Source organism: Loxodonta africana, chromosome 18 (genome assembly GCF_030014295.1).
Source record: "Loxodonta africana isolate mLoxAfr1 chromosome 18, mLoxAfr1.hap2, whole genome shotgun sequence".
Classification (NCBI taxonomy): domain Eukaryota; kingdom Metazoa; phylum Chordata; class Mammalia; order Proboscidea; family Elephantidae; genus Loxodonta; species Loxodonta africana.
The window spans coordinates 12208073-12230109 of NC_087359.1; the positions used below are offsets into that span (position 1 = coordinate 12208073).

Below are 22037 nucleotides of genomic sequence, written 5' to 3' on the forward strand. Positions count from 1 at the left end.
GTGACCTGGATGACAACAGAGTGACGCGGAGGTCCGCGTGTATGTGTGTGAGAAAGCTGTCTGTAATGTGCGTCTGTACTCTCAGTCGGCTGATGTGAGACCACGTCACAGTCAATTCTCTGCGGTCACTGTGGTGACTTTTTATAAGACCCTGGGTAGTGTGGTGCAAACTGTTAACGCACTCAGCTGCTAACCAAAAGGTTGCAGGTTCGAGTCCACCAAGAGGTGCCTTGAAAAAAGGCCTGGTGATCTACTTCCAAAAATCGGCCCTTGAAAACCCTGTGGAGCACAGTTCTACCCTGACACACATGGGGTTACTATGAATCAGAGTCAACTCAACAACACCTGGCTGGATCTTCTATAAAGTCCCCATGAACACGGAATCAGAGACCACCCAACCAGCCCAGCTTGACCTCAGCAGGGAATTTTTTGCCACTCTGCAAGTGACCAAAAAGCGGTGTATTTCCCCCAGATGGGTAAGCTTGTGTATACGGAACCCACGAACGAGGACTGGCCACTCCTGCATGATCCAAGGACTGGCCACTCCTGCAAAAACATGATCCATCTAAAAAAAGAACCCAGAGCACCCTGGAGGTCTGAGGGCTACAGAGGGAGGAGGCTGCCTGTGGAGGCTTCGCCCCTCACGCACATACTCTTGGCTCACGTCTGCACCCCATGTGCATGCTCCGGCTTACATCCCCACCCTGCCCACGCCCCACGCGCACTCACATCTTGGTCTTCTCACTCTCGCCATAGTGCCAGCCATCGCGGGCCTCGGGCACCAGCAGCGTGATGAGGTCTCCCTCCTTGAAGCTGAGTAGGGTACTGTTGTCCCCGGCAGCGTGGGAGAAGATAGCCTTTACCCGCATGCGGCCGTTGCGCTCCAGGCCAGCTGCCATGGAGCTGGAGCGGGGCAGGGTCTTGTTCTCAGCTGTCAGGATGACAGGGCACGTGATCAAGGACTTGGCCCCCAGGAGACACAGGCGACAGCCCAGGATGGGGGACAGGGGCATAGCCACCACATTAGCTCTGCTGCAGCGCACAGAAACGCTGGGCTTGCTATTGCTAGCAGGCTGGTGCGTGGACCGAGTGCTTGGGGGCTTGGGACTACCAGGCCCCCTGCCCCTGGCCTTTTCACCACCTTGGGAATCAGGTACTCGAGAAATCTGGTTCTGGAGACGAGTCCAGCCCAGGCCTGCCACAAATGAGCTCATAAGTGGTTCTCTGGGTGGAGGGCAGGAGTGTGCCCAGGGTGTGCCCCCTGGATGGGCCCTGGCACATCCCTCCTGATGCCACCATCTGCTCTCAGCACTGACTCAGCAGCCATATTCAGCACCCAGCACCCAGCCTCGCTGCAGCGGCTTCACGCTCACAGCTTCTACTGTGCACCAGAGACTTACTAGACTGTCACGGCCAGGGAATGCCTGCTGGGTCCATGGAGTAGTGCACGTGTGCGCACACACACATGCTTGCACAGGCATGCAGACATGCACACATGCGCCTACCCACACACATGCACGCACACAATCTACACATGCACACACACAATCTACACATGCACACACACCAACATAAGTGCACGCACATGCTTGCACAAGCACATAACATATGCACATGCACACACCAACACGTGCATATACGTGCTTGCACACGTGCACACAGTGCACGCATGTACATGCATCCATGCATGTGCACTTGCACACATGCACTCACCCATACACACCACACCCCAGCCCATGCATACTCGTGAGCCTTGGGTGTCCCAGGCCTCCCCTCAGAAGCAGGGGCATTGCTGTGGGGCACCTCCAAAGCCCTTACTGGTGGCGTAGCTGTTTTTCGGGGCCACGCTCTTGCGCACAGGCAGGGTGTTGGAGTATGAGTCGCTCAGCTTGCTCTGCGACTGTGGAGGAGACAGGGGCTTGGGCTGGGCGGCCTTGCGGTCAGACCAGGGGTTGTAGTCCTCGCCATCTGGGCCTGAGACGCCGTTCATGACAGGTGCACCGTCCTGGGCTGACATCCGCTGTGGAGGAGAAGGCGGGCGGGGTTGCTGGGAGCCTGCCCTGGGTGAGCCCTTCAGCCCTCAGCAGCTTGGCTCCCCTAGAGCCTCTACCCCGAAGCTCCCTGAGGTCAGCACTCACCCCCACAAAAGGGGCCAGCTCTGGGGGCACAGGCAGAGGCTTGGCCCCTGGGATGGGGTCTGAGATGACCAGGTTGGACTTGGAGGCTGACAGAGCACCGGGAAGGACAGCGCCATTGCTGCTGGCCATCTGCTGCATCAGCTGGACGGCGCGGTCCGGGATCTTGTTGGGGTCAGCGCAGGCCTGTTGCCACAGTGGCAGCTTCTGTGCCAGCAGCTCCTTGCCCTACAGGGGAGGAAGGGGCAGATGGGGGTCAGGGCCCAGCCATGGCTCCCCAGCCCCAGTGCCACCATGTTCCCAAGGAGCAGCCCTGCCAGCCTGGGGGCCTGGAAGGGTGAGGGACCGGCTGCTGGCTCTGCTGAGCACTCTCACCTTGGACGCAGACCGCCAGCCCCCACCTGGCACAGGGAGGCCCCGAAAAGACAGACCCCTGTCCCTGGTGGGGCGTGGGAGAGCACCTGGCCAGGACTAGGGCTGGTTTTCACTAGATGTGTGCCATCAGGTGAGGCAGGCCACCTGTGAGCCCAATTCCCTATCCACTAAGGGCATCCGGCCCCCCACCCCAGAGTCCTGTGGGAAAGGGCCTGGTAGCTGCTACGAGCTGTGCTATTGAAGGAACCAAGGTAGGAGAGAGAGGCGGACAGCTGCCAGGGGTACAGGGAAGCAGAACCTGTCAGGTGTCACTCAGGCTACCCTGGTAACTGCTGTCTGCCCCCACAGTCCCAAGAGCCAGGGGACTCCACAGCATCAGCTGTCCAGCCCCTTCCTCTCTGGTCTACATAGCAGCCTGGCCCCGGGACCCAGATGACCACGTTGACAGAATATGAGGGTCTTGGACTTGGGAGAGGGGCACTGCCGTGAACAGAGCCACCCCCTGCACAATCTGGACAGGAAGGGCCCAGCGAAGCCCAGAGCCATCCTGGCTTCACCCCCAACACGCTGCAGGCCATCTTATTTAGGGTGGGCCCAAACCCAAGTCCTGGGAGCTGTCTGGGGGCCAAGCTGCTGGTTGAAGCCCTGGGAGAGTCCTGCCCCCTCCTTGGGTCCCTAGCCCAGGGGCTTGTCCAGGTCAGTTCCTGCGCAAGCTGCACCTTCTACACCTGCTCTGGTGCGGCCAGCAGGAGGGCTAGGTGCCCCCATCTAGTCCAGCTGCACAAACCGTGTCCCCCTCAGCAGGCGGGCAGGGGGCTTTTCTGCCCTTCATCCTGGGACTGCAGCCGCGGCAGCCAGGCCACCACCATGGGGCCTGTCCACCACTAGAGGGCGCCGCAGCTGCATTGTGGAGCTGCGAGAGTCTGCAAGCCCCGCCCCCCCACCGCCCCGCGCGCTAGCTCACTGCTGAGAACACCGTGTCTTGCAGCAAAGACGTGGGCTGCAGGTGCAGTGGGAGGCCAACCGTGCTCCCACATCTGCCTTACCCTGACGCTGGGACACCTACAGCCAACCCTCCCAGCACGTGGCTGCCAAGCACCACAGGGACAGGACCCTGCTCAAGGCATGGCCCACCTGAAAGGGACACACGCCCTCACACATGTGCTCTGCAGACAAGTGGGGCCTCTAGGAGAGCAGAACAACACGCCCAGGGCTGTGGTGGCAAAGCAGGAACCCCAGTGCGCGTGCATCCCTGCATGTATGTGTATGCATGTGTCTGTACCTGTGTGCATGCATGTCCACATGTGAACGTGTCGATGTGTGCACATGTATGTGTCTGCACCTGCGTGCATGTGTCTGCACCAGTCTGCGGCACGTGTGTGTCGTGTGCACACATGTATGCGTCTGCACTTGTATGCATGTGCACTTGTGTATGTCTGCACATGTGAGTATGTGCATCTGCATGTGTGCACCTGTGTACATGTGTGTCTGCATACACGTTCACGCACCTGTGTGTGCACGTGCAGACGACAAGTGTTGCTGTGTCCCGACGACCAGTAGAACCCCTTGATTTAACAAGGACGTGGATTAGGGCCTCCCTGGCTGGCCTAGCTACCTCACACCTGCCATACTCTTAGAATGTTCCAGGGGACTGAACTCGTTCTGCCCAGCTCCCGCAGTGGACTGCAGTGAACTGGATCCGCCTGTCCCCACGGGCAGCAGGACCCACTGCTACAAAGAGTCTGTGTCCTCTGGTCTCGCTGCCCCTGGTAGCTCTGGGGGATACCCCCCAGCCCTGTACGGAGGCAGCCCTTTACAAGGGTCCCCTCCCTGGGGGGCCTCTGCTGCTGACCAGGGCCTGGGCCTTTACATAGCAGCTCCTCCCCAAGAGGCCTCCTGGCCAGCCTGGGTTCTATGTCCCAGGATCCCCAGGGCAGAGTGCCCCCCAGGAGCTGCTGGGCTGGGGGACCCAGAGGAAAACACATGGATCAAGGACCCATGACAAGAGGCTGTGGCCTGGGGCAGGACGTCAGCACCAGGGGCAGGGAGGCCTCCAGGCACAAGCAGGGAGCAGGGCTGAGCCAGGTGGTGGGCACTGATGGGACCGTCGAACCCCCGGAACCCACCTTGGGACCTTAAGCAGCTCAGGGGTGCAGAGGGCAAGTGAGGAGGGATGACACGGATGGCCAGGTGACGCAGGGCTAGGGAGAGATTCCGAGGGGGAGGACAATGATGTGACCAGCCTCTGGAGCTGGGGGGAGGGGCTAGGGTGACCACCCAGAGGTGGGGAACAGGGGGAGGGGTTGGGGTCCTGAGGACAGGGAAGCTGGTGGCTGGCAAGGCCTGGTGGCTGTCCAGGGCCCAGGGTCAGGCTGAGGGGAGTCAGAGACTCTCCCTCCCAGGGCTCAGGGACTTGGGGGCCGCCACATCTTCCCTGTCCCAGGATGATCAGGTGTGGGCCAGGGGCCTCCACACGGCAGGCAGCAGAGCCAAGGTCTAGCAGGTACCCCCAGGACTTCAGACCGAGGAAGAGAGAACTGGGGAGACCTGGGGAGGGCAATGCCAGCAGGTGGCCAAGAGGCCAGGTGGGGATCCAAGGAGCACAGCCGTGTTGCAGCTTGAATTGTGTCCAGCTTGCAGCCACCCCCCTGGCCTGCCATCGGCCCAGCTCTGGCCAGGACCAGGCTGGAGGGGCCCAAAGCCCATCCCCTGGACACTCGGAGTGGGACATTGGTACCACCTTCCTCAAAGGCACCTGGCACTTTGTCATGCGAGTCTTAAATGTGTCCACGCCCTTTGACCTGGCAATTCTCCACCTTGGACTCTACCCCTAAGGAAACCCAGAATGCTGGCCAAGGTCCCCATGTGGAGGTTCAGCTTGTGCACGGAGGGCCATGAGCAGCAGGTGGCCCCGCACCATCGCTCACCTTGGCCATGAGCAGCAGGTGGCCCCGCGCCATCGCTCACCTTGACCATGAGCAGCAGGTGGCCCCGTGCCACTGCTCACCTTGGTGTGGCAGGCGCCATCGCTCAACTCAGTGTGGCGGGTGCCATCACTCACCTTGGCGTGGTAGGCGGCAGAGTTCTTGGCCACGGCACACTGCTTCTCCACCAGGAAGCAGAACCTCCGCCGCTCCTCGGTCAGGGCAGTCTTGTAGCCGTCTGACACGTAGTTCTCTAGCTCACCCTGCTTGTTGCTGATGGCGTCGATGTACTAGGGGTGGAAGCGGAGTCAGGGAGGGAGAAAAGGAGAGAGCTATAAGCTGTTGGCAGAATCCTGTTACAGATGGAACTGTGTCCCCCAAAAAGTGATGCGGAAGTCCCAGCCCCGTACCTGTAAATATGACCCCATTTGGAAAGAGTTTCCTTTTGTTAAGTCGATAAGGTCATATGAAGTAGGGTGGGTCCTAACCCTAAGCCCTCCTGAAAAAGTATCTTGTGAAAGGACCAGAATACACAGACACACGGGGAAGACAGACACTAGGTGACAACAGACACAAAGACACATGGGGAAGACAGACGCCAGGGACAACGGACACACAGGCACACGGGGAAGACAGACGCCAGGGACAACGGACACACAAACACACAGGGAGGACAGACGCCAGGGACAATGGACACACAGACACACGGGGAGGACAGACGCCAGGGACAACGGACACACAGACATCTACAAGCCCAGCAACACCAGAGACCACTTGCTGTCATGTCCTGACACTAATCCTGACCCTAATCCCTCCTGAGAGGCGTCTGCCATCGTGAGTCTCCAACCCTCAACTGACCAAGCCCCTAGGTCCAACTACTAATCCCGAAAATACTGGGACCAAGGGGTCTGTTAGACACGCACAAGGACGCAGCCAGCAAACCCAGACCAGTAAGTGCCCTGACAGCCTTCCCCCCGATCCAGGACAAACGCCCACTGAGCAGGCTGCAGGAGGAAAGACAAGAACGGGTTGGGGTCACAGAGCCATGGAGATGTCACTGCTGCCCGGGCAGATGGACCACTGGTCCTGCAGGGTCTGCACCATGTGACTGCACAGCCTTCAGTGCAGCGTACTTCCTGGTCCCACTGGTGGTGGGCTTGGCTGTGTGACTTGCTTTGGCCAACAGGGTGTGGGCAGAAGTGATAGTGTGCCGGCTGCAAGCCTCGAAGGACACCTGTGTTCCACAGGCCCCTCTGCCCGGGCACCAGAACGAGTGTGCAGTCATGGCATGGAGCTGTCACCGGCAGCCTGCAAACTAGGGACAAGTGCTGGCCAATGAGGCCACTGTGGCTCGGTGGCCGCTGTGCTGGAGCACCTGGCTGGGCCCTGACTGCAACAAATGGGAACAGAAGCTATGGGGAGCCAGGGACCCTCAGGAATGTGGACCCACACCACGGGGTTTGGGTGGGGTGAGGGGACGATGGTGGGGGCACCACCCACTGGATGGGGTCGGGGGTTGTGCTCTGACTCCGGAGGCTGGGAAGTTCCCATCACAGACCGCTGAGGAGATGCAGGGGGCAGGGGCCTGGGACAGGTGCGGGGGCAATGTCCAGACTCCTCCTCGGTACTTCTGTCTGGGTGACATGGGGGCTCCCGGGGCTGCAGGACCCAGACGTGTGGGCGGTTTCTGCAGGGAGCAGTCTTTAGACTGACAGGAAGATCTTTCTAGATCCCCATCTTCTGGGCTTGGCTCTCCCCCAGTGCCCACCCTGCCTGGTCTGAGCCCCCGCCGGTCCTCGGCAGAGCTGACTATCCGTCCTTGGTGCAAACCTCAGGTTTCATGGACCCCAAGCAGAGCCTCCCTGCAGACCTGTTGCCTCTCGATGCAGCCATCCCCCAGCAGGGGGCAGGCCCACCTGCCTGAGTGAAGCCTCTGAGGCTGACTCAGCGTGGGTGGGCGGGCTGCTGCCGGGGGCTGCTGCTGGGGGCGGTGACCAAGCATCTGAGCTGTCTGTTCCCTCGCTGCCACCAGCGCAGTGCCCACTCGGCCCCTTGGAGAGCGGGGGGGGGGGGGTGGTGGTCAGCAGCTGGGATGGGGACCCAGTGCCATCAGCAGGGCCTGGCTCTGCAGGCCAGCCAGTCTCAGGAGCCAGACCGTACCATTGTCACCAGGCCCCAACGCCCTGCTGCTTCTGCCCTCACAGAACCCCCAGTTCCCCATGGGGGGTTTTATTCTGTTCCCCACAGAGGGGTAGGGGGAGGCACAACTTCAATGGCCTCAAAAGAGTCGCCCAGACAGCCCCTCCTATCCCCACCAAGGCTGCAGCCTACAGGGGCCCCCGATGGCACTGGGGGTCTGCTTGGGACAGCACAGGCTCTGGAGAACAGTCTGAACATGGAGATGAGCCTGAGTGTATTGGGGGACCCTGCAGCTGCCCCAGCTCCCAGGCTCCTTCCCAGTTGCTGGAGGGCTTCTTGTTAAGAGCCCATGCCTACAGCCCACCCAACCCTACAGCACGCCCACCCCTACATGGCCTACTTTGCTCAGAACTAAGTACCTCCACCCTGGGGGGAGGAGAGGGACAAGCCAGGGGATTTCCTGCGCCGGGAGGGCCACATCACAGGGATGCAGGTGGGCGCCAGCCTCAGGAACTGCGGGGACTACATACATCGGCCACCCTACACGGGCAGTTCCCCAGGAGCCCTGGGCCAGGACATTCAGACAGAGCAGGACCGATGCTGGCTGCTCCTGCCCCAGTGGGGCCAGCTCCCCTGTGTGATAGGAAGGGCAGGGTATGCTTCAATAGACAGGCAGGGCGGGATGAGGGGAGAGAGATAAGCCCCCCTGTAAGCAATGCCCAGTGCTAGGATGACCCCTGAAGCCCCTCAGTCTGGGTGTCTTACCACTCAGGAAACTGGAAGGGACACCGGTGGGACCTTGTAGCTTCACCCTCTGCTGGCCCCCATGCTTGGGTACACAGCGGGGTTGGCACCAGGGCCCCCAAAGAGGACAGCCTCTGGGCAGTATGCCCTGCTTCCCCAGAAGAGAATCGGGTATAACCCTGGGAAAAGCCCCAAACCCGTGGTCTCCTTGTGCCAACACACCATCCTGCCCTGGGGACAGCCCAGCTTCCCTACCACCCCTAGCGGCACCTGGAAGGGTGCAGGGCAGTGGAGCCCACAGACCCTGCTCCCAGGTTGGTGGCTGGTGGGAGGTGCCCAGGGCCTCAGTCACACTGAAGTGCTGCCTGATCTGGGACTGTGGAGAAAGCCAGATACCGCTCTCAACGGTCCCCCAGGGCTGTGGCAAAACTGGGTCGCTAGGCCTCCTGGGTCTGCTCATGCCCAGAACACCCTTTCCAAACTGTGGCCCCACCAGCCTCTCCAGGCGTTTCTGGGTTTCTAGGCTGCGGTGACGTCCCTGGAGCAGAGAACACCACCACAGACATGGACTGAGCGCAGGCGCCGGCCTCATTAGCAGGGTCCCCAAAGGCAGAGGGAGGGGGTTTATTTTTAAAATCTCCATTTACTCAGATAAGCCCATGTACGGCTGTGAGCGGTCACAGGCTACACAGAGGAGGGGGGACCCATGTCTCAGCGGGGTCCCCAGGCACCTCCCCACTGGTCACCCCTGGAGGCAGAGGTCGAAAGGACATCTCCAGGGCTATCTGCAAGGACAGCCCCTGTGTGGAGTGGCGTTGCCCGGCTGCCAGCAGGCACCCAAGAAGCCATATCACCCACGGCGGTCAAAGCTGTCTGGCTGCCCCCTACCCGGTCAGGCCCTGGGGGGGTGGGGCACGGGCTGCCACTTCCTTCCAAGAGCCAAAGCAACTTCCTGTTCTCCTTTTCCAGGAAGCCTGGCTCCTTCCACAGAAAAGCCACAGCCTAATCAGGCACATTCTGGAAATGGAGAACAAAGGGGGGCTTCACCCACGGCAGGGGAGGCGAGGAAGACCCCCACCTGCAGGGCTGCTTTGTGGGCACAAGTGCGGCCCAAACACAGAAGGGTGCTGGGGCTTCTGGAAAGCTGAGAGAACAGGAGCAAGCTTGCCGCCTGTCCCGCCCAATCTCCGCCCCCCCTCCATGCTGCCGCACCCTGCTTCTCTGTGGAGCTGGGTACCATGGCGACGGCGGCCACTATAGAAACACCCCAGAGAAAGCACTTTCGGCCCACAAACTGATCCACTTAGTCACCCTGGCTGAGCCGCCCTGTAATCCGAGAAGACAAAAGTGATGAGAACATACGTCTTCTCTTTGCTCCAAACAAGCTGGTGACTCAGAGTGGGGGAGGGACACGCTAGAAGCAACCAGAGCCACCTGGTCTACCACGGCCACCTGGTCTACCAACGCCACCATCTTCCCTGCATCTCCCCGAAGACAAGCTGCCTCTCCAGTGCCTTGCAGTTTGTGAACAAGAGCACATGTCTCGGCCTTCAGCCGTTCACCACCAGTGACGACAGCTCCAAGGAGGCGAGAAGGCAGCCTGTAATGCAAAGGAGGGGACGAGACAGCCTTTGTCCCCATGGGCACAGAGTCATGGCATTTGCCAGCTGCTGCCTTCCAAACCAGCCAGGCTGCCCTCCGACCAGGCCCACAGCAAGGCCAGCCGGGTACGGGGTGTGGTGGGACTGTGGCAGGTGATTCGGAAGACAGGAGGACCCCACGCAGGAGCTCAGAGCCAGAACTGGCACTGGGCAGGTGACGAGCTGGGCGTCTTACCCAAAGGTCAGCAGCTGTTGAGTCAGCTCAGACTCATAGAGAACACGTGTGTCAGAGTAGACTGTGCTCCATAGAGTTTTCAACGGATGGCTTTCGGAAGTAGATCACCATGCCTTTCTTCTAAAGTACCTCTGGGTAGACTCAAATCTCCAACCTTTTGGTCAGCACTGCCCAGGGACTCTTCGTCTTACCCAGGATCCAGCAAATGGAGAGCTGCTGCTCCGTTACACACGCAATCATTATGTTAGGGACACCCTGGGGGACAAGCTGACAAGGCAGAGGGCCCTGAGAGGGCTGTGGCCCCCAGTTTCCCATGCTCATCTGGGTTTTTCCAGAGAGCCCTGAACTTGATTTTACTCCAGAGAACAGAGCGCTCCCACTTGCCCGTGAACTATCTCTGCTGTGAAGAGCTATTTAAAATTAGAACAGCGGCGAGTGGCAGCTCAGCCACCCTGTGCCATGTCAGGCTCGCACGAAGCGGGGCCAGCCTCTGCTATTATCTTTTTTGAAGATCTAAATTATGGTTATTTGGTTTTGCTTTGTTTAGTTATATAGCCCTTTAAATAGAACTAACCTCTCCCCTTTCTCAGACCGAGATAGGACTCACTTGCCTTCTGGAAGATGCAAACCGTCTGAGGACCATGAGCCCCCACAACGGTGGTGAGAGTGACAAGGACACCTCCCAGAATTAAACGGAAGCCTGGGTGGTCACTGGGGAGCCTCTGCCCCCACAACTCCTGCACCCCACCCCCAGGAACGCAGGACTCTCCTCTCCCCCCTGGGCCCTGGGGTTGTGCTGGCTTCTTCACCCCATTGGCATGGCTCAGAGGTGGAACAGGTAAAGTTGAGCTGGCACAAAAACCCCTCTCCTCGGGGCCCCTGCATCCCTGCTAAAGTAAGAAGAGCCAGGGAGGAGGCTCTCTGCCCGTTTTCCACACAAGACCCTGCATGGACCAGCAGCATCAGGTCCCGGGACAGCCACAACCCCCGGAGTGGCAGGCAGGGGTGCTCCTGACCCTCCACCTTGGCATGGGCTGGGCTGGGACTGGCCCTGGCTGGCTCTGCTTGGCCGCCTCCCAGGATGGGGGGCTCAGAAAGTTCCTTGAGGGTGAGAAGGAGGGAGCTAAAACCAACCTGGAGTCTGGAGACTCCAGAGCTGTGGCTGGCCCCCACACACGGTGTCCACCAAGGCCCTGGGGGTTCAGCGCCCCCCTGCTGCCCAGGTCCGACAGCAAGAAGAGGAGCTGAAATGTTGGCCAAGGGGCCCCCGCTGTGTGGAACTAGTGGGAGCTGGGCTGGGGTAGGGTCAGGAGATAGAATCAAACAGAAGGAACCCTCACCCAGGTCCCACACACCAACAAGGAGGGGGACAGGCTGCAAAGCCGGCCCAGGGTGGGCCTGGCACCACCCCAGCCACACACACCGGCCAGAACCTCAGGACTGGCCACCCATTAGAGTCACCCAGAAGCTTTGCAAACGCTGGCAGCCAGATTGCAGTTGACCAGTGGGATCGGCATTGCTGGGGAGGGGACGTAGCCTGCCCAGGTGAGGGGGCTCTGGAACAAAAGGAACCACAGGGTGGGTGGGGTGGCAGGAGTGCCCTGCTGGGGGGCTGGAGTGCTGGGAAGTCCTGCGTGTTGCTGAGGACGTGGGCCAGGGCCGGGCAGGTGCAGGGCTGCTCACTGAGGGGCCCAGATGGAGGGCCAGGACCCCTCACCCCAAATAGTCAGAATCGGGGGTCTTCCCATGTCACGTGGCAGGTACCAGAGACTGGGGTACCCATCTGCTACCCCATCCTAATTCGCTGCCCATCCCACGGGCCCCCGTGGGCACTAAGGACACCCCAGTACCCCATTTTCCTTTGCTAGGCTGTGCTTGCTTGACTCCTCATATCAGCAGCCCAGGGTAACGGTGGGCCCCAGGATTCAGGGTACATCACAGGTGCACATCCGCCTCCCTCAGGGCTGCTCTGAGCCTGTTCCAGATGGAGGGGTCTGTGGGCACGTCCACCAGAGCCCCCAGGAGAGTGTCCCACCCACCAGCACACGTGCCCTCTTCTGTCAGCTCGTCCAGTCCTGGAAGGACGGATGTTGGGAGATGAGGGGACCCCATAGACCTGTGACCCTGGGGCCAGCCAGGTGGCACACAGCTGCTCCCATGTTTATATAAAGTCTCCCATCCTAGTTCTGGCCCCCATGCTCTCCATGCCTGTTCCCTGACCTACAATCAAAACTACTCCTTGGGGTGGGGACCCCAGAGCAGAGGCTCAAGGACAAAGTGTCCTTGGAAAGGGCAGGTGCTTGGCCAGGCCCCGACAGACAGACCCGGTGGAGGGGCCGCCTTGCCCAGACCACAGCCCACAGGTGCTGAGGCAGGGACCTCCCGCTCTCCAGCCAGGACCAGAGCCCTCGCTCGCCTCCACCCAGAGCCCCCAGCAGCCTCCAGTCAGCGACCACTGCAGGGAAGGACAGACAGGGCCAGAGGGGGTCCTGCAGGTTCCCCACCCTGCCGGGAATGTATAGCACATGGCCTGGCTCCCCCTCCCTCCCTTGGCCATCCTGGGACCCTCTGGGAGGCCCTTGGCAAGGACACTGCTGTTGCTGGTTGCCAAGGACTCTGATTCGCGGTGACCCTGTGGGTGTCAGAGTAGAACTGTGCTCGATGGGGTTTTCAATGGCTGATTTTTCAGAAGTAGATCGCCAGAACCTTCTTCCAAGGCAGCTCTGTGTGGATATCGAGTTAAAGCTCAATAAAACTGTTTTTTTAAAAGTCAGAGCCACAAAGGAGGTGCAGGCAGGCTCTTGGCCCCTCCCGACAGGCAAATGAACCCACGAAAGCAAGCTGGCCTCAGCGCCACTAGGACGTCAGCCCTGGGGGAGTCCCTGATCACTGCCCCTGGAAGTGCCCTTTAAGAGGGCTCCACCCACCTGCCCAACAATTACCCCAAGGCCCCACGCCAGGCTGTCATCACCCTCTGGGGCAGGAGGGGACACCACCCCTGGGCAAGGCTTTCAGAAGCAAAATGGCAGCCCACGTCTAGGATCAGACAGAAGCATGTGCCCACATTTCTACTCTTCATCCCATAACCCCTCTCCTAGGCGTTTAGTCACAGAAACAATCCAGTGCTGGCTCATCACAGCAGTCTGTAACAGCCCCAAGCTGGAAATCACCAGGAGGGCCATCCCCGGGAGGCGCGAAAGCTATGGGCACAGGTAGACCGTGGGTTTGCGATAGCGTGTCTGCTGGGGGCGCAGTCTGCAATGCTGTGTAAACCACACGTGTAAGAGCCAGGGTTGGGGGCCACACGACTTCCCCGCCTCCCCCACTCGGTCCTATCGCTCTCTGACAGGAGCCTTTGGATACTATTCTCGTCTGCCATGGCCCACAGGGGTCTTCAGTCTTGGCCTCTCCATCAGGGCTGACCTGGTGTCCCTTCACCAGGTGACACCCCCAGTGTCACCTGTGCATCCACACCCATAGGTGACCTTACTGGGCCTCCCCACACTCATAGGGTATGTGGCCCACGGGTTCCCCTTCTCAGAGGCAGAGACCCCCTCAGTCCAGGGGCCAGAAGCACACGTGGGTGTCAGTGTCCCCACCTCGCAAGGACACGCATGTGCATGTTCACATGTGTACACATGGGCTCACACACATGCACACACGCACTTGCACGCACATTGCCATGCTGAGCAGGGACATGCAAAAACAGACAGCAGCATGGAACAGGCAGGTGTGTACAGGGCCTGCCAAGGCTTGCCAGCCTGCCAGCTCTCAGGAAACGTGGGTCCGCAGGAGGCAAGGGATTAACTCTGAGAGCCCCATCCCAGCCCGCCCAGGCCCTTCCCAGCAGCTCCCCACCTGGCACCGTGTGCATTACCAACCACTGGGAGATCTGCTTAGCGGGTAAGTGGGGAGGGGCTTCCCGGGCGCTCGTCAGGTGACTGGCCAGGGGCTCTGCTGTGTGACTTGTGTCAGGGCCACTCAGCTCAGGGTGCCCAGAACACCAGGCGTGATAGAGGACTGACACTAGGGTGTCCCTCTCTCACGGCCCTGAGGCCATCTGCTCATGAAACCCAGTGCCCCCAGCAGGCCCACGGTGGGCATCACCGGTTGATCAGAGTAACAGTCTAGGAATCTAGAGGGACACAGGGTGGGAGGGTCACTTGGGTGGCGAGCCTTCTAGCACATTCTAGCGCAGAGGCAGCTGGGAACAAAGCAGGGGTACCCCACGGCTCTGGCAGCACCCTGACAGCTCGGCAGCTCTGCCCTTGCCCAGTCACATGGATAGCAGTCAGTCAGCCGTCAGGGCCACGACAGGGCCAAGCCACTGGGGACAAAGGGGACTCTCCTCCTTCACCTGCTTGCTAGCAACGGGGTGCAGAGTCCTGGGCCCAGGACGTATCTGGAAGCTGGGGTCCAGGCCTGCCGCCCCGCGCCCTCCTGCAGGCCAGCCGGCAGCACACACCTGCAGTTCCTTGTCTGAGTACTTTTGCGGGTTCTTGCTCCCTTGGCTCTTCTTGCGAAGCTTCTTCAGCTCGCCCTGACACTTGTCCAGCGCGTCACCCTTGCTCCTCTGCTCTGTCTGGTACTTCTTCAGTGCTGCCTGGAGTTTAAATGAAAGACCGAGCAGACTTGTGAGCCCACTGCGGCCTGGCTGGGACTTGGCCCCCTCTACCCTCTGCAACAGGCCCCAAGCACTGTGGGCAGGACACCCTCAGGACAGGGACGGACCTGGCCCTTCACGCCTAATGGCAGCCTCTGCTCCCAAAGATGAAAGTCAGACCCCAGAAAGCCCCCAAGTCTCACCTCCTCCCATCCACCGCACTCTGGCATTCTTCCTGCCACCTGGTCTGTGGCTGGATGTGGGGCAGGAAGAGCTAAGATGTATCACAGCAGGTCAGAGAATAGTTGCATGCAGTTTTGAAGGGGCAGCAAAATAACGCCATCAGCTTTACTGAGAGCAGCTGGAGGTGGGAGCTGCCGGGCTGGGGTGTCTGATGGCGTTTCACCCACAGGACAATATTCAGGCATAGAGGCCTCAGTGCCAAACAGGCAAGGGTGTCGCAGGCCTGGGGACCTACTGGGGTGGAAGCTTAAGGAAGTGAGGAAACCTTCAGCCCAGGGAAGGATTCAGAGACAGAGAGTTGGCAGATGGAGGCCAGCCAGGCCCCTGACAAGCACATGACGAGGTACTCACGCTCAGGTACCGGGAGTCCAACTCCACCTTCTGCTCCAACTGAGTGAGCAGCTCATTGTGGAAAGACTTCAGCTGGAGCAGGAGAGAAAACAGTGGAAAGGCCCTGAGCTGTCGGCTGGGACACACATGGCGAGGAGCCACTAGATGGGGTGTGGGGGGGGGGGGCCTGGGATGAAGTGGCGGTCACCACCGCACCTCAACACGGGGCAGTTGGCACAGACAGCCCCAATCGCTGACAGCCTTGCATGCAGAAGCCCCAAGGCTGTGGGCACAGAGCAGACGTCCAGGAGTATTGGACACCTACAGCACAAGTCCAGGACTGTCCGACACCCACACAGCCTACCAGCCAGGGGCTCCCTGCTGCTCGGCGCTGGGGCTGCCTAGGCACTGCACCTGAACCCAAGCTGGGGGGTGAGGAAAGGACCCCTGCTTTAGACCAGAGGCTGCACACCAGTGGCCCCCAAATGTCTGGCTCAGGGTAAATGTGGTCCCTGGATCTTGCAACTGGAACCATACAGGGGACCCCTGAACCTCCAGCTCATCTCCAAACCAAAAACCCAAACCCAGTGCCGTCAAGTCAATTCCGACTCATAGCGACCATATAGGACAGAGTAGAACTGCCCCGTAGAGTTTCCAAGGAGCGCCTGGCGGATTTGAGCTGCCAACCTCTGGTTAGCAGCCGTAGCACTTAGCCACTACGCCACCAGGGTTTCCCCAGCTTATCACGGAAGGAAATAAATCCCAAGAGGTGGCCCATCCTCACAGCAGGACTGCATTCTGGGGGTCTGAGACTGTGGCATGCTCTCCCCCGGTCCCTACTCACTGTCTCCAACCTGGCAGGCAGCTAGCGGGGACCCTGGGCTGGCTCTTGCTGTGCCCCACAGCCCCCATGGAGATCACCTCCCAGGGCTCCTGAGAGCCTGCCCAGGATCTGTCCCAAGCCTGGGATGTGTTTCCCCTTTCTGCGCGTGGCCACATGACAGTAGATGCTTGGGGCAGGGCCCAGGTCAGCACTTCCCCACCATGGCCCCAAGCAGCAGAGCTGTGCTCACCATCTCCTCCAGCTGGTTCTGGATCTGCCTGTGAACCTCCGCCATCTGGAAGAGGACGTCTCCTGGGGACACGAGGTGGGAGAAAAAAGGGGACAGGAGGGTTAGTGACTCCGAATTCACTATCATCCATCCACGCCGTGGGGGGCGGTGTGGCATGGTGGCTGACACAGGCCTCTGAGGTCCCCGACCCAGTGGCAGGCACAGGGTTAACCAGGGGCCTGAAGCAGGACAGGGAAGGTGGGTGCTGCGTCTCCCAATGGTGCACTCCCTGAAAGCAGACGACCCTACCATGGCCAGGACCCCAGACATAAACGCATGAGAGTTTGGCACCTTGAGGGCCGAGGAGGGGACCCTGGGGGTCTGTACCAGAGTTGGTGCTCATGATGCAGTTGTAGATAGAAGGCTCCCCACTATGCATGCACACACACCTGACCCACATGGCATCCTTGGGCCCTGCTGACAGCTACAAACCCAACACCAGAGTGAAACCCTCCTGGGGGTCACTGACCCACAGGGAGCACAAAAGGCTGCTGAGGGGCTGTGGAGCGGGGTGGCCTGCTCCCACGTCTCCTGTCCACAGGGTGACTGAATAAAGAAGGAGCAGAACCCACGCCCCATGGCCACCTGGGTCCTGAGCGCAGCATCACACACAGCCTTCGTCCTAGGGAAATGGTGGTGTGAGGAGGCCCTGTCCACAGCTGCTCCTGGACCCTGGCCGCCGGCATGCTGGGGCCCAGGCACACGCCACTGAGGCCTCGGGGACAACTAAACCAAGCCTCCTCGCACACACTGTCCTAGAATGAGGATACCCAGGGACGCTGGCAGTCCCCCTGAAGGGCGGACTGGGCGAGCTGAGTCCTGGCGGTCCCCCTGAAGGGCGGACTGGGCAAGCTGAGTCCTGGCGGTCCCCGTGAAGGGCAGACTGGGCAAGCTAACTCACAACCGTGCAGGATGAGCCCCGTCCTAGATGGCCACGCAAGGCCCAGTGACATGGCCTGCTGGCGTGCTCTGAAGCTGCAGGCGTCTGGTTCACCTGAGCCCCAGAACACTATGCAGCATCACCCCCGCTGACCACAGACGGGCTTTCCAGTGTGCCTCTCCGGTCAGCACACCACCCTGTGAGCTTGGGCGCCTGGGCCAAGTGAGCAGGAAAGAATCCACCCAGGTCACCAGTGGTACCCAGTGGTACAGCCTGAGTCACACCACACCTGCCGCCCTGCTCTGCAGTGCTCAGAGTCCTGCCCCACTGGGCACAGCCACAACCCACACACCCAAGAGCCACGGCTGTAACACACATGCAAGAGCCACCTGGGGCCTGGCTGCCTCTGAGCACCCCTCTGCTGGCGTGTCCTTGAGCACAGCACCAGTTCCTGCTGGCCACCCTCACCAGAAATGTCTGGCCGGGGGAGGAGAGGAACACACAGCTTTTCACGGAGCCCTGAGGGCAGGGCCACCTGGCAGCTATGACCACAGGATGGTCTCACTGTCAAGGACATGGGGCTTCCAGCCCTATTCTTCACAGAGACAGCGTGTCTGAGACACAGCAAGACGAGCCCGTCAGACAGAGAAGTGGGCCTGAGCTCCCTGCCGAGCTGAGCTCCCTCTATGCCCTACCATCCCCACCAGGACAGAGTGGCTCCTCAGGGAGTGGGGGCCAGGGGACAACCCAGTCCCAGCCAGCACATGCCACCATCCCCACACAGCCCAGCATGAGAGCTGCGTGAGGGGCAGGGCAGTGCTAACAGCTGGTACCACAAGCTGGCCCTGTGTGTACACAAGCGTGCATGTGTGAATGTGCGTATGCATGTGAGGGTGTGGTGTATGTGGCTGTGAGCGCACAGTGTGACAACATGTATGTGTACATGGGTGTGAGTGTGTGTGAATGTGGCTGTGTGTGAGTATACACGTGTGTGTATATAGATCTGTGTGTGGGAGTACGTGTGTATGCATGTGAGTATGTGGGAATGTGGCTGTGAGTATACACATGTGTATGTGGATCTGTGTGTGGCAATACATGTGTGTATGGCTGTGTGAATGTGGCTGTGAGTATACACGTGTATATGTGGATCTGCATGTGGGAGTACATGTGTGTATGGCTGTGTGTGAATGTGGCTGTGTGTATACACGTGTGTATGTGGATCTCTGTGTGGGAGTACATGTGTATGCATGCGAGTGTCTGTGGGTATGAGCGAGTGTGTGTGAGAGCCTTCCCTCCCCATCCCCGAGCCCTGGTGCTGCCCTCAGAGCTCTGCACGTGGCTCCAGTCCAGCGCTGCGCTCACACCTGGCTGGTCCATCTCCCGGATGACACTGCCCATGTGCTGAAAGGGAGGATTCGCCAGGCCTCTGCCCTGCTTGGTACAATCACTGAACTCTGATAAATGTGTCGGTCATATGCGCAGTGACCTGGCACCTCCACGGAGATGAACACCATGGCCTGGCCATCACCCCCATTGCGGGGGAGAGAACAGGGCTCCTCCACCCAGCTCTGGAGCCGCAGTGCCAGCATAAGGGGTACTGCCAGCCTCGAGGGGGCGGGTGGAGAGGGGTGCAACATGACTCCCAGGAATGCAGAAAGCCAGCTGTGCCGTGGCCTCACGTGGTCAAGGTGAGGCCATAACTGCCCTTGGTTAGAGGCGAACCTCACTGGATCTGAGCTTCAGCAGCCCCAGCCTGGGGTGGGGATGGCCAGCCCCCCAGCCTCTCCGCAGGCCAGACTCCACTGACACATGTTCACTTGAGTGCCTGAGCACCCCCAAAATTTGGTGTGCTCAGGGAAGCGGCCCAGGTTGACAGAGGATGACACAGTGGGGGACAAGGATGAGGTCCCCACCAGAGCAGAGGCCCTGTGGGGAGGGCAGCCCTGGGCAGAAGCTGGCTCCAACACCCCACAAGCCAGCCCCCGATCCCTGGCCTGCAGGACCTCACCAGTCACAGAGCTGTCACACCCACAGGGAGGGAGGAGGCCACCTGGGCTCCTTGACCCCTCAGGAACCCCGTCCACAGGCCCACAATGCAGGTGGGGCCAACCCGACCAACCAGCTTAAAATAGGATCAATTAGCGTGAGATCCATCATCTGCTGTCAGGGCTCCGGGGAGTGTCACTGCAGGGGAGGGCAGCAGGTGGCCTCACCTTGTGAGTCAGTGGTGCAGCCCTGTCACTCCCAGACCAGGGGGTCCTCCCAGGACAGGAGGTCACCAGGCTGCAGGAAGGCCTGGCCGTCACACAGGAGCCGGGACAGTGTGAGGAGCGACAGGGACAGGACAGGAAGGAGGGGGCAGACCGACACTGGGCTTCACCGAGGAAACACATGGCGTCCAGAAAATGGTGCTCTGCCCCACAACTTCCACCAGTGTGGCTGTGGCCTGAGTCATCGCCCCACACCTATTGGTCCTCACGTTAACGCTTCTGGCCTTGTTAGTAACACCACACGCGGCCTCATGTTTTAAGAGTGAAAGTGGTCAGTCCCTCGGGGGTGGGGCGGGCCACCATGGGACCACCCAGGCAGCCAACGCATACACTCACATGCACAAATGCACACACACACGCACTGGCACCCATTGCTGTTGAGTCGATTCCTACTCACTGCAACCTGACAGGACAGGGTAGAGCTGCCCCATAGGGTTTCCAAGGCTGTAATATTTATGGGAGCAGACTGCCCCATCTTTGAACCATCAACATTTTCGTTAGCAGCTGAGTGCTTAACCACTGTGCCACTAGAGCTCCAAATGCACACACACATGTACAGATGCACACACAGCCGCACACATGCACGCACACACAGGCATCGCCCCCTCCCCCAAGCACAGGCCACCTGGGCGTGTGAAACAGGTGGGGCCTGGTCAAGCAGACACATTCCTATCTGTCTCCACATGACCGACCATGAACTGGGCTGGGTCTGTGTGCAGCTGAAGGGACACCAGGCTGGTGTCAAGAGCCAGGCTGGGCCGTTGTCCCCCTAGAAGGAGCCACCCAGCTGTCTGGGGGCACGAAGGCAGTGCCCAGCCCCAGCACACAGTCCCCAGCCAAGGGACCATCCCGGAGCTGGGCGAGGCTGGACAGGGGCCCCAACCAGGAGCTTTCTCCCTGAGTGCATCCCACTTGGACCCAGAGATGGGCAAGGTGCCCTAGAAACATGCTCTGAGTGGTGGGTGGTGGCTGTGGGTGGCTTGCAAGGGGGACATGGGGCCTGACTCAGCTCCCCTCCTCTGTCCTAGCCATGAGAGCAGCCCCAGCCCAGAAGAATAAGGCCCTGGGGAATGTGGTGGCAGCTCCAGAGAGTGAAAGGCTGGAGGGTGGGGACCACCATGCTGCTCAGGGACACCCTCAAGCTTCCCCACCCTGGGGTGCCTCCATCGTCCTGCCAATTGACAGAAGGGGACAGTGGGGAAAGGGAAGGAGAGCAGCATAACCTGGGGCCGTGTGGCTGGCTTGGGGGAGACCAGGTGTACCTCACACCCCCTCCTCACGCCCTCCTCCCCGCATCAACTACATAGCTATACACGCATGTGAGCATGAGACAGCAGATGCAGCTGCCGCCCCCCCAGCTGCCATCCGCCTCTACTCCTGCAGAAGGAGCCTCAGCCTCCTCTCCTTGTGCCCGGAGCTGAGCAAATGCTGTGGGCTGCAGAGCCCAGACAGCACAGCCAGGGGCTCCAGGGGCTTGGCTGCCAGTCGGCCTGGCCCATGCCACCCATTCAAGGCTGGGAGCCGGCAAGCAGGTCCCACTACTCGAGGCTGAAACAGAATGGCAAAAGCCCCAGTCCTCGTGACCACCTGCACGCAGGAACTATGACCCCACTGTGCAGGAAGCTCCTCGGATCCAGTCCCTGTTCCTGCGCAGCTCCAAGCCCAGCTGACTCAGTGCAGCCAGTGCCCAGAAGCATGAGAGACAGCCCAGAGGGCCAGACAGAAAGCTCAAGAAGAACCCTGGCCGTACTCAGAAGGGTCCAGCAGCCAGGACTTCCCATGGCTTGCCCCCGGTCCCACAGAGCATGTCCCTCACCTGGGCCTCACCTGGGTCAGCACAGTGCAAGGACGGAGACCGGAGACAGCAAGCCACCCCCCGCAGTTGGCTTGTTTTATCATGGAGGTGAAAGCCACAGGACGTAAAACCCACTGATCAACCATTCTTAAGGGTGAAATTCAGTGGTATTTACTGCATTCACTAGACTGCACAACCACCACCTCCAGCTAGTTCAAGGTCATTCGCATTGCTCCAAAAGGAGACCCCGTACCCATCAACATCACTCCCATTCCCTCCTCCCCCCAGCCCCTAGTAACCACCAATCTGCCTTCTGTCTCTATACCAGTTTTCGATATTTTGTGTAACTGAAATCATACAACATGTGGCCTTTTGTGACTGACTTCTTTCACACAGCATGTCTTCAAGGTTAATCCACGGCGTAGCGTGTACCAGGACTTCATTTCCCTTTACGACTGAAAAATATTCCATTATACGTATATACCACGTCTTAATTATCTGTCATCCATTGATGAGCACTTGGGCTATTTTCACTCTGGCTGTTGTGAAGGGTGCCACTATGACTGTCAGCTCTTCTTCAGAACTGATTTTGTTTTACAATGACCCTACGCTCTACCTGCACAGTCAGCCTTCACAAGAGCCATTCTTGAG

General features: G+C 59.9%; 1 protein-coding gene across 4 annotated transcripts in view; it reads right to left on the bottom strand.

Moving 5' to 3' along the window:
- BAIAP2 (BAR/IMD domain containing adaptor protein 2) overlaps positions 1 to 22037 on the bottom strand; it is a 69445-nt gene that overhangs the window by 10215 nt on the left and 37193 nt on the right. For all 4 annotated transcript variants that reach the window (XR_010318265.1, XM_064270584.1, XM_064270586.1 and 1 more), the window contains exons 4-10: positions 16403 to 16464; positions 15351 to 15422; positions 14619 to 14756; positions 5572 to 5724; positions 2139 to 2363; positions 1819 to 2020; positions 730 to 931 (exon numbers count right to left, since the gene is read on the bottom strand). Coding sequence is in view for 3 of the 4 variants with exons in the window: in XM_064270584.1 (XP_064126654.1) it covers positions 730 to 931; positions 1819 to 2020; positions 2139 to 2363; positions 5572 to 5724; positions 14619 to 14756; positions 15351 to 15422; positions 16403 to 16464 (1054 nt within the window). In the remaining variant the exon portion in view is untranslated. The remainder of the gene's footprint in view (positions 1 to 729; positions 932 to 1818; positions 2021 to 2138; positions 2364 to 5571; positions 5725 to 14618; positions 14757 to 15350; positions 15423 to 16402; positions 16465 to 22037) is intronic.